The sequence below is a fragment of the Asparagus officinalis genome, chromosome 7, assembly GCF_001876935.1.
Source record: "Asparagus officinalis chromosome 7, Aspof.V1, whole genome shotgun sequence".
NCBI lineage: Eukaryota > Viridiplantae > Streptophyta > Magnoliopsida > Asparagales > Asparagaceae > Asparagus > Asparagus officinalis.
In genome coordinates, this window is record NC_033800.1 from 51,424,578 (window position 1) to 51,435,872 (window position 11,295).

General features: G+C 34.7%; 1 protein-coding gene across 2 annotated transcripts; it reads right to left on the bottom strand.

Moving 5' to 3' along the window:
• LOC109848933 (S-formylglutathione hydrolase-like) lies at nt 2,441-10,928 on the bottom strand. Of its 2 annotated transcripts, none has more exons than XM_020418664.1 (7): nt 10,718-10,926; nt 10,519-10,636; nt 10,374-10,421; nt 5,729-5,925; nt 5,501-5,599; nt 5,332-5,397; nt 2,441-2,766 (listed from the first exon to the last, which is right to left on the bottom strand). In XM_020418664.1, the coding sequence occupies exons 1-7, from the start codon at nt 10,859-10,861 to the stop codon at nt 2,584-2,586; spliced, it is 855 nt and encodes a 284-aa protein (XP_020274253.1). In that variant the 5' UTR covers nt 10,862-10,926; the 3' UTR covers nt 2,441-2,583. The 2 variants fall into 2 exon arrangements, with proteins under 2 accessions (XP_020274253.1, XP_020274254.1); XM_020418665.1 differs by lacking the exon at nt 2,441-2,766 and adding an exon at nt 4,854-4,970 and having other exon boundaries at nt 10,718-10,928.

Here is an 11,295-nt window from a genome sequence, read left to right on the forward strand (position 1 = left end):
TTGAATGCATTAAGCTCTTCGAAATCGAAATACATAATAGAAAATAGAAATACAAGATTTTAAAATTGAATATATAGCCTAACATTTGAGTGCTTTTGATTGAATCTATATATCATCGTACGTGTCAAAATTAGGTAATTAAGTTGGCCCATTACAGACGAGTTAGGTCTAAATCCGTGTTGAATTTTAGGTAAATTTGCTTGAGTTTCAATGGTTTAGAACGCAATCAAAACGTTATATTAAGAAAGCTTTTAATTTCGCTACGTAATCTATTAACATTTTTTTTATTTTCTTTTAGAAGGAGAATTTGGTAGCCTGCCTTTGAGATGTTGAAACTTGGAAGAATTCATGCAGTGATTTGACCCATTCAATATTATGATCATTTTTTCTGTTATTTCAATCCAAAAGTTGTGATTAAATTCAAGGACGTTTATCAATTACTGTTTGATGATTAAGATGTAGATATATTCCAAATAGGAAGAAAGGGACATTCATCTTGGGTTTTTGTGTAAATTCAAGGTTTATCTATTATTATATTTGTTAAATATTGCTTTCCTCTTTGATTGACGTGAAGGGAAAAATGTCTAGTGATGACAAAGTAATAGAGCTTTGATTATTAGAAACCAATGATTGGAAGAACAATTTTTCAAAACGGACTGATTTTTTTTTTTTTTTTCAAAACCGACTGTTTTTTTTTTTATTTATCAAAATCGACCCGGTTTTGTGATTAGGCTGCTAATCACTATCCTAAATAGTCGGGGTTGGCAACCCCGACTATTTAGGAGGGTGTTAAACCCTAATTAAAGGGTGATTAGCAGGTTAATCACTATCCTAAATAGTCGGGGTTGCCAACCCCGACTATTTAGGATAGTGATTAGCCTGCTAATCACAAAACCGGGTCGATTTTGATAAATAAAAAAAAAACAGTCGGTTTTGAAAAAAAAAAAAAATTTCAGTCGGTTTTGAAAAATTGTTCATGATTGGAAACATAAGAAAAAATCCGTTAGAAATGGTGTGAAAATTTTGCACGTACTCCATATGATACATTTTATAAGAAATGTATTCATTTCATGTAAATATACTTTTTTTTCATACAGAGAATGTTCTCTAAAAGTTTGTACTGGAGAGTTTGGCATGAATTCTCAAATAAAAAAAAAAATCAGAAAAAAACTTTAAGTTTAGGCAATTACAATAACTCTGCTTCTCATGTTGATTAAATATATGCTACAAGTATGGCAATTTTTTATATTTTTACATGATAAAGTGCTAAACTGCTGAGAACAGTATTTTTCCAATGGCTACAAGATCATGCAACTTGCATCGCGTCATATCCCCCTTTTTATTATCAAACAATAGTGATTTCTAATGAGATAAGTTGGTGTATGTGACGTTAGTTAGAAAATCAAATTGCTTTAAATTATTCAACAAGATGCGTATAACGTCTAATTAAAATTTATTATAATAAATTACATCAATGTATACTTGGAATAAGACATGCTAGCAACCAAAAAAGGATAAGTTTCTGCAATATATTATTTTAATTTCGTATAACCCCTTGAAGGAAAAAATTGAATTAGTATTGTATTAATTTGATTAAATACCAATTCATATGCCCAAGTTGTTAAGTGAACCATCAAGTGTTTATATATTCTGAGACAATTTATCAATACAAAACGATTTCAATGTCAACATATTTTTTATAACTATAATAAATTTATTGTTTATCAACAACTAAGCCAAAAAGCAGTAAAGTAAATGAGTATGGTATGAAAGCCGCATCTGAAAATTTGACAATTTGAGATGCTCCTTAAAATAAAAGGCCAACAACCAAAGAAAATCATAAGAAATCTACCAATCAATTTTTCACAGCAAACTATAATAAATCCTCAAATTGTAATTATTTAACCAGTTATCAAAGAGGGTTTAACTGTTGATGAAATCATTGGATAGACTTTGAATTAGGCAAAAAAATACGAAAGCTAATGAGCATACAAACTCAAATTGGATCCAGTTGAGTCAAGTCTAGGTGATGTTTGGCCACCTCCTTGAGTCTAGTTAGAAAAAAGATCAGAAGTAAGCTTTTTCTTGTCCAAGTAAAACACGTGGAACCAAATATTAACAAAGTTGCATGTAAGCCCATCACGGTGCAAGTAATGAATGGAACCAATCTCCCATCAACAACCTTTTCCACCTTTGCACCTGCATACGTCTCACTCATAGCACGCATGGGAAATATAAGCAAATAAGTTTTTTATCATGTTAAAATCCCCGCCCATTATATCAAAACTTTAAAGTTGTGATCGGTCACAGTTTTATATCACCTTGAACCCTCTAATTTTATATCACGTTAAACGCTCTCCCACCGCACGAGAACTCCGAAATTTGTGGGGCATTGATGATTATACTTTTTATTCTCCAAAAAGCATATGAAATAGGAAGCAGATGAAGACTTGACAAACATGATCCATTCTAGAGTCTAGATATTAGGTGCAAGGAACATAATAGATTCACCAAATACTACTCCACACTCCCAACTTGACACAATACAACGTTATATAATGATGAGAATTTCTTGTGCACAATTCATAGTGACTTGAGTGCTTCAGCATGGTGGCGAATGTGATCATCGATGAAGGTCGCAATGAAATAGTAGGAATGATCGTAGCCAGGCTGCATCCTGAGGGTTACAGGAGCACCTGCTTTCTTGCAGGCATCCTCCAAGTTTCGTGGAAGAAGCTGATCTGACAGAAACTTGTCGTCCCCGCCCTGTCATCAGCCACAGCATCGTAAGTTTCATGATGATCGAATGATGTGGGAATATGGAGAAGTAGAAAGTTGTATAATGCATCTGGGTAAATTTCATAGAACCCCCAAGAAGTTTTGGTCATTTTGTGATAACCCCAAAAGTTTGAAAATATAACTTAACCCTCAAAACTTTTGCATTTTCCTCCATCTATTTTCAAATGACCCCCAACTTTTAGGGGTTATTTGAAAAAGTTTTGGAGGTTAAATGATATTTCCAAACTTGTTGGGAGTTAATCTCAAAATAGGCCAAATTTCTTGCGTTTTTTTGTGAGATTTCCCCTATTTTTATCTTCGTGAGGCGAGAGTATAGGAAATGAGATGGTTGTTTCATTAACCAAATATGTGAAAAGAAGGTAACTTTTGAGTTTTGAGAAATCAATGTACTAAAGTTATTCCATTTCATAGAAACCATGGACATAATCCTGAATATTTGGAGAAAGAATAGTTGACTTAAACTGGTGTTTGTATTAGATAAAGGGTAATTACCATGAAACACCCTTCATGTTTGGCCACTACGAAATCCCCTACTGTTAATTTTTCTATTATAGAACCCCCAGCCATTAATTTACTGTTAAGCTCTCCTTAAAAGAGCATGTGTATGTCATATGAAAATTTACTTCCCTAAACTGCCCTCTTTATTCTTCTTCTTAACAAAATTTCCTTTCCTTATTTCAATTTAAACCAGCAAGAGCTTAACTTTAAAGTGAAATACACGAGTCTCCAGGCTTCTATGTGTGATGTTTTTATTCCGAGGGAAGTATATTTTACTTGTTAGAGAAAGAAGACATATTTGTGCTGTAGTTTCTGCTTTCCGACTTAATTATTTGGGTTGACAAATTTAGTCAATGCTGTACAATCTATCATCCACATTTACACAGTTTATATTTTTACTTTTTATGCATAAATGATAGTATTTTGAAACAACTGGTAGTTTGAGGTTAATTATAAGGCCCAACAAATTACATGCAACTGGGCTAATCATCCAAATTAATGAGACTTCTATCTTTTTCTCATGTTTGATTTTGTACATTATTTAAGAATAATGAAATGCAAGTGTCTTCTTAACTAAAGTTCATTCAAACATTTTAGCGAGCATGTATTGTTCATGAACAAAATCATTTTTCTTTGGGAAATAAAACGAAGAATATCCTTTTAGTCTTACAGTGGACACCATCCATAAATAACAATGTACGGAAGTCTAACAAAACTTTCAAAATGAATAAAACAAAAGAATAACCACCAACAGCCTTCTTCATAGGACGAACACAGACCTAAAATTGCACCAAAATAAACCCAAACAAAATCATTGGAAGAGATTCTTAGAAACTTTGACTTGTTTAAGAAACTACAAAAGTTTGTCACCAGCTTGGTTTGATTTGAAGAAATAATAGATGGGTTCTATAACAGTTTGAGAAAGCAAGGGACTATTGGAGGATGATTGAGAGAAATAAACATGCACGTGCCTTGCACGTGGTTTAAATAAAACTTGACAGTACAATTAAAAACAGGGGGTCCTATAATAATGTTAGGAGATTTCTCATAAATAGCCAAACATGAAGGAGATTCATGACAATTATCCTTAGACATGCTTGTATGTGTGAGCACGCGCTAATAAGTGTAAACTTGAAGGGGCGTTCATGACAATCATCCTTAAACACGTCTGCATGCGCACGCTAATAAGTGGCAATATGAAGGGGTTTCATGTTAATACCCCTAAATATAAATATATGTGTGTGCACTGGCGTGCTTGTGTCTCTCTATAGTGGATATGAGTCGCCACCTCATTTAGCAAAATAAACACTCAATAGATAGGAGTGATGAGGCTCACCTTCTATGATGTGACTAGCATTGTGTGCCTCACCCTACCGTAACTCTTAGTATCTCATTTGGCTAAATTAACACCACCTCATATCACACACACACTAAACATATAATATAGAAGAATGCTGAAAAGTTGCTTTCTGGCTGCTAAGAGAACCAAATAAACCTACTACCTGAAGGAAGGCCACCAGACCTGCCATATTACAGAATGAGTCAAAAGGAGAATACTTTCTTACAAGACCAGATAGAAGACTTGTTGAGAAAAGGATGATTTAGAAATGTAGGAGTCCAATAGCTGTTCCCACTTCGCTAAGCCCGGAAAATAATGGTAGTCGGAGGACCACCTATTGACAGTAAAGCCAATGACAAGATTACAGTCGTATACCAATTCTCATTCCTTGGCTAGAAGATATATTGGATAATTTTGAGGGTTCAAGTTGTTATCAAGAAGTTGATTTGAGGACTCATTACCACCAGATTCACATCTGACCTTTGAATGAGGAGAAGGCAGCTTTCAAGACAAAGGATGGTTTGTATATCAGTTAAGAAGGCACAAAGACTTGTGAATATGGGACAAGTTTAAAGATTTAACAACAAAAATGTCGGACTATCAATAGACTTGATTTGTAAAATAATAGCTTACTGCAAACGCAAATCATTTACATGCAAATATGTGTAAAATATTGATACTGCAATTATTCTTACCTGGTCAATTAGGATAGGAGTTGAGATTTTGTTGTACTTTGCAATCAGGCAGGTGGCATCATACTCCTGAAATCAATAATTAAGTATCAGTAATTATATGAGCAAAATGTTGGATACATTTCTGATGGAACTAAACCCTCAAAAGAGAAAGTTATCATAGTAAGCTTACCTCCCAGTCTGACTTGTTGTCCCCTAAATAGTTTGAGAAAGCTTTCTTCCCCCAAGGGCAGTTTATAGGATTGACAATAGGCGAAAAGGCAGATGCTGACTAAAAAAGGGGGCAAGTTATGAGAAGTTTTTTCATCAAAAAAATTTTGACATGTAAGCAAATACAAAGTTTATCAGACGGTTAGCAGATTAATTTGCAGGACTAAGAAATTTAAACAGAACAAAGCACCTTGTACTTGTCAAGGTTCTTCAAATAGATTGTAAGTGCTCCATGCCCACCCATTGAATGCCCAAAAATGGAAGCTCGTGATGTGTCAAGTTGTTCGAAGGTTTCGCTGATAAGTTTTGGTAATTCCTTCACAACATAGTCATACATTCTCCAGTTCTTCCACTTATCAACTTTAGCGTTTAGATAAAATCCAGCTCCTGGTAGAGACAATAAAAGACTGGCGTTACCTAATCAACACACAACAGCTACAGATATATTCCAAATTTTATTACGCACATTACAGGGAAATCCAGACTATGATCAAATCCAGAGTTAAACTCGAGCAGCAATCTCATCTTTCTCGATTAGACAATTATCGGAAAAAGAAGAACAGAGGCAACAGAATGTGAAAATAGAAGCAAGCAGATGCACCTTCAATAAAAAGGGAGTAAATAAAAACTTCATATTTCAAGTTTTATGACAAATAAATTTACTTATCTTGGGATATATAAATGATTCATATACTAATCATAATCTTGTTTCTTTTAGAACTAGCATGGTTTCTTGATGCATATGATTTCTGAAGTATCCTTTGTCGCAAAACACTTTAACTAACACCAATTCCTAAAGGATTGACATTTTAGCATGGACCACAGTTGCATGGAACCCAGTTCGTTCCGGTTCACGGGACGGGTATGGGAGCATGGTACTCCACTCATTAGGAATCAGGTATTAGGGGGTAGGCTTATATGGTACGCCATGGAACGTTATACATTTAAGGTTCGGTTCTTAAAGGTCGAGATCAGAGGTTTCACCAGAGGCAGATTTAAGTAATATGTTAGTTGGTATCAATAATGGGAAAAGAACCTTGAGAATCATGTTGCAATTAAGGTGTGTATATTTTATTTGTTTAATTTTTCACCTTTTTCGTTGCTTAAAAGAGTTATTATATGAATTCTAAATCAGTTTGCCCGAGTTGGTGAATCAGTTCGTGTTCCATTGTGAATTGGGAACGATTGAATCCAGGTCGTGGTTCACTATAGCATCGCATGTCCCCGACTTCTATGGTCTGGACAATAAAATCGTAACTCACAACTAGCTGAGAGTCAAATTTTAGCATGTATAACCTTCATAATTCCCCATTAGCTATTCATGAACAAGTGCAGTTCTGAGAAGCAGACTGCAGTATGGTTTCAAAATGATACCATCGACGACTATTTGATACAGCACAGACAAGAAGACTGGGATAAATCAAATAGAAAAGTATAAATTATCATCCTGTTGGTTATGACATGGCCAAGACATCGTAATGAGGAAGAGTTTTTTTTCATTATTTTTGGTAATATCGGTAGCAAGAAAAATATAACGTTAACTCGCCATAGAACATAAATTTACATTGAACTAATAGGATTATTGCTCTTCATCTCCAACGGAGATAATTAATTTGACATCACTTCTTATCCAAGAACAAGTATAATGCTTGAATTTGATAGATCACTACTTCTATACAAAGACCTAGGCTCTAAAATGGAAGAGAATTCATGTTTTAACATGTGCAATTTGTACAGAAAGATGCATATAACAATGCAGCAAATGTGTCTGAGAAGTGATTGATAAAAAGTTAGGCTCTTGAGGAAGAAAACATGTTATAAAATTGAGATACATTAATGATTTTGCGTCCAATATGTCTCTAAGGAGTGTCCAAGATGTGAGTGTCAGAGATGTGTCCAACATGGACATTGCTTAATGATTAAAGTACACAATTAGAAGCTAACAAATTTAAGTTATTTTCCCAGAAAGTCTCATAAAACTAAGACTTCGTAGAACTTAGGCCAGAAAAACCTTGAGTTATAGATTTTGAAGAGCCAGTTTGTTTCTTTTCCTATTTGTATGTCAGACTTGTCTTGGAGTTCTTCCTTTCACTAGATGCTGCAGAGATCATCAGAAACTGAAGCAGCACCTTTCAGTAAGGTAGGGTTAAATTTATCCATTGAAAATCTTTCATAACCTATGTTGCACAGGTATGGGTGCGGCCCGTGCGGGTGCTGACACGAACACCAGTGCTAATATGGGATATGACAATTTCTACATATATTTACACATACTGAATTTAATAATTTATAAAGATCAATATTTTTTTCCCCATTCACATGTAATGAGAACTGAAATCCCTATAGCAATTTATATACATTTTATTGAGCAAATTAAATTGAAAACCCACTCTCTTTTGAACTAGAATCAAAATGATCCTTCAAAATCATACTTATGGGATAAGATGAATCTGACCCCAGTCCAATGAGTTGCGGAAATTTGAGGTGAAGTGTAAGTTATATGCCCAAGAAGTGTATAACGAGTGTTTTAAACATGAATTATATAATTGAGTACACGTCTAAATAAATGCATCTATGTATATATACTCAAGAATGTGAAGTGTCGGACATGAATATGGGAGCCCAGATGAAGTGTCTAGGTAACCTCGCTCATAACAAACATTTGTGTTGTCCTTAAGGATTGAAAAGTTTGCAGAAACCAAATCCTTAATGCTAAGGTCCGAAAAATCAAACCCCTAATGCTCAAGTTCAAATGGCTATACGCTGTATTGATATTTATGGGTATATGACTACATTCGATGGCATTCCCATTTGTACAAAAGTTCTGCACCCTCCCAACATGAATCGGTACAATGTTGTCAGAAAGCACACCCAAAAGGCTATGTGTTGCCCTTTGGGAGTTGAAGAGGACTGATTTTCTGCTCGTACCACAACACTGAGAGATCGTTATAGTACATTCGACATGCTCATCTTGAAGAGGATTTTTTCTTTTTTCTTTTTTTTTTTTTTTTTTTTGGGGGGGGGGGGGGGGGTGGGTGTACACAGCATGTTGACTGCAGCCGCCCAAGACATATTTTACTTAATGGAAGATAGTATCCTCTACCCTGTGGATCATTGGAACAGTATTATTTATCCTCCAAAAACATACTTCCTTTTGCCAGGACAAAAGTCTGGTTGAATTGTCTTCCACCGTCCTGTACAACTATGAGAACTGTCTGAAAGCACACAGAGATACTTGTATAGTCTCTTGACATTTAGAGCTTCGAACCAAATTTATGACTTTATTAGTGTTATATTTAAGCCAATTGGATCTTGCAGGCATTAGAATAGAAACATCAATGCGCAAAAATGGACAAGCTACATGAAATGATGTATTGACAAAAATCTAAAGAATTTTATTTCAACAAACTCAATTTTATCTGCAGAGAATGGCCTGGTAATTAACCAAGTAGCTAACCATGTTGAGCATGTCTAGTCTCTAGAAAGACATAAATCAAATATAAGTTAAAATACAGGCGACATAAAACTTAAAAAAATGTCATGGTACATAATCTAAGAAATAAGGTCAGCATGCAAAAGACAAGACTTTAAAAGACAGGCCACATAAAACTTAAAAAATGTCATGGTACATAATCTAAGAAATAAGGTCAGCATGCAAAAGACAAGAATTCGAAGAGGGCCAGCTATATACTTTATAAATCATGCATACTCTGATATCCTTTACAAGACAGCTTAGAAACATGCTTTATGGGCTATAATATTAGAAAACCGAGGAAAAAAAATATCTACAGATGTTGGATAAAGGGACGCTAGATCACTTATAACATGCTAAAAATAGGATTTAAGAAAAAAAAGTTTGTACAAAAAAGAAGAAGAAATGTTTACCGTTTTGGCATTGATACGAAGAAGTTAGAGATATGTCTAATTGAGAATGTAAATAGGGGAGAATAAAAGTGTTTAGGCATGTCATTGGAGGCTGGTAAGTACACTACTTACAAGAGTGAGAATTGCTCTTGATTACATCATTACATGGTACCAGGGAAGAAGTGCCACAGGTTTGTTAGGAAATTTTTTAGGTTTGTTAAGAAAATTTTTTCCTTAAAAAACAAAGACATACAAACAAGTGGAGATCATTGAGCATATAATGATATAAATCCACCAAAGCTCAAAAAAGGTCACTAATTCCAACATACCATTCACAGGCACCGTTCATGATACCCAGTAGAGTGACACATTTTTCAAATTTATTATCCTGTTATTCTATATTTAAACATAAAGAATAATTCTGATTGTCTTTTGAGTTTTTAGTGTCTATAGGCTAAAAGCTTCGATTAAAAAGAATTGGTTTTTAAGTACTACATTAACAGAGTAGTGACCTTTTTAGTCATGACCCCATGGTGAAGATTAAAGGACCATTATATATCATTCCATGGTGCAGATTCATAAAGCAAACACGCTTCCGAGAACCAAGTGCACGCTGCAACTTCGATTAAAAAAAGAATTGGCTATATAATGCCTAATGTATAAAATTAACATATTGACAATTTTTCTCACAGAGAAAGGTAGTAGCAATGTAAGATAAAGCGTATAAAATCAATAACATAATTCAATAGCTTAGAACCTTAAGCATGATCTCAACAGCATTGTTCTATGTCACTAACTTCAATTTAGCATCTACACAGGAGCGAGATTAAGTTCTAAGAGAGAGTTCAGTTCATTTTAATAGCGTGTGTCATGGAATATTCAAGGTTAGTCCTTGCATAGTGAAGCAAACTCGATTCTACTGATAACTGATACTGGTCATTAACCAAAAATCAAACTAATAAATTCCATACCTACACCAAAATCCCAGCTATCTGCTTCTCCTTCAACATTAAGCCCCCCTGCATCGATCCAAAGGAAAAAAAAGGAAAACAGTAACTACCAACAGTTCTATCAAAACCCATTTGCAAAAAAAAACATAAAAATCTGATAAATTACTTGGAGATGTATCAGGAGCAATCAAAGCAACGCCATGAGCAGCAGCAGCCCTTTGAGCCCCAGACTTCATGATAAAGTTCTCATCAGTGCAAGTGAGCCCAGATAACCAGTAAAGAACCTGCAAACGATGATCATATCAAAAACCCAGATCAAAATAGAGCAAAAATCGATCAAAATGGATGGATTGAGAAATCTTTACTGGGGTTTTTTGGGAAGGGGGAGAAGGGGGAAAGTAGATGGAGAAGGTCATGGAGCAGTTGAGGGTTGGGCTGAAATGCTTGTATCTCTTGTTGTAGCCATTGAACATCTTCGAGCTGCTGATCTCTGTGGGTTTCTCCGCCATTGATCGCTGCTGTTGCTTGGCTCTCGATGATGATGATGAGGACTGAGAGTGAAGAGGAATCCGAGATCAAAACCGGACCTTAAAGCTTTCCATATTTCCTTAATTTATTTTGTGGGCTGGGCTTTCTGGGCCGCATTGAACTCTTCCTCTTTGAAACCAGCCTTAAAATTGGAAAATCCCCTTTTAAAAGCCACATTTGATTACCATATATACATAAACCGCGTTTAAATTATTGTTTGATGCAATGCGTACTTTTTAATTAAGGTTAATTGACCTCACCTGACATCTACTAAGAGTCATCTATCTAATATACTTGATGTTTGATCTTTACAGCAACACCGAAAATTTTTAATGAAATAGCGAGTCTATGTTGTTGATTGCAACAAATTTTTTTTAAGGATGATCTTTGTATAAATTGATACTCAATGTGATTT

What these genes read in the sequence shown, in the direction of transcription:
- LOC109848933 (XM_020418664.1), bottom strand. Translation starts at nt 10,861, where the DNA reads ATGGCGGAGAAACCCACAGAGATCAGCAGCTCGAAGATGTTCAATGGC. An exon ending in TGCTCCTGATACATCTCCAA is followed by an intron (nt 10,422 to 10,518) that starts GTAATTTATCAG and finishes GGATCGATGCAG; the next exon opens with GGGGGCTTAATGTTGAAGGA. An exon ending in CTCCTATCCTAATTGACCAG is followed by an intron (nt 2,767 to 5,331) that starts GTAAGAATAATT and finishes GGCTGATGACAG; the next exon opens with GGCGGGGACGACAAGTTTCT.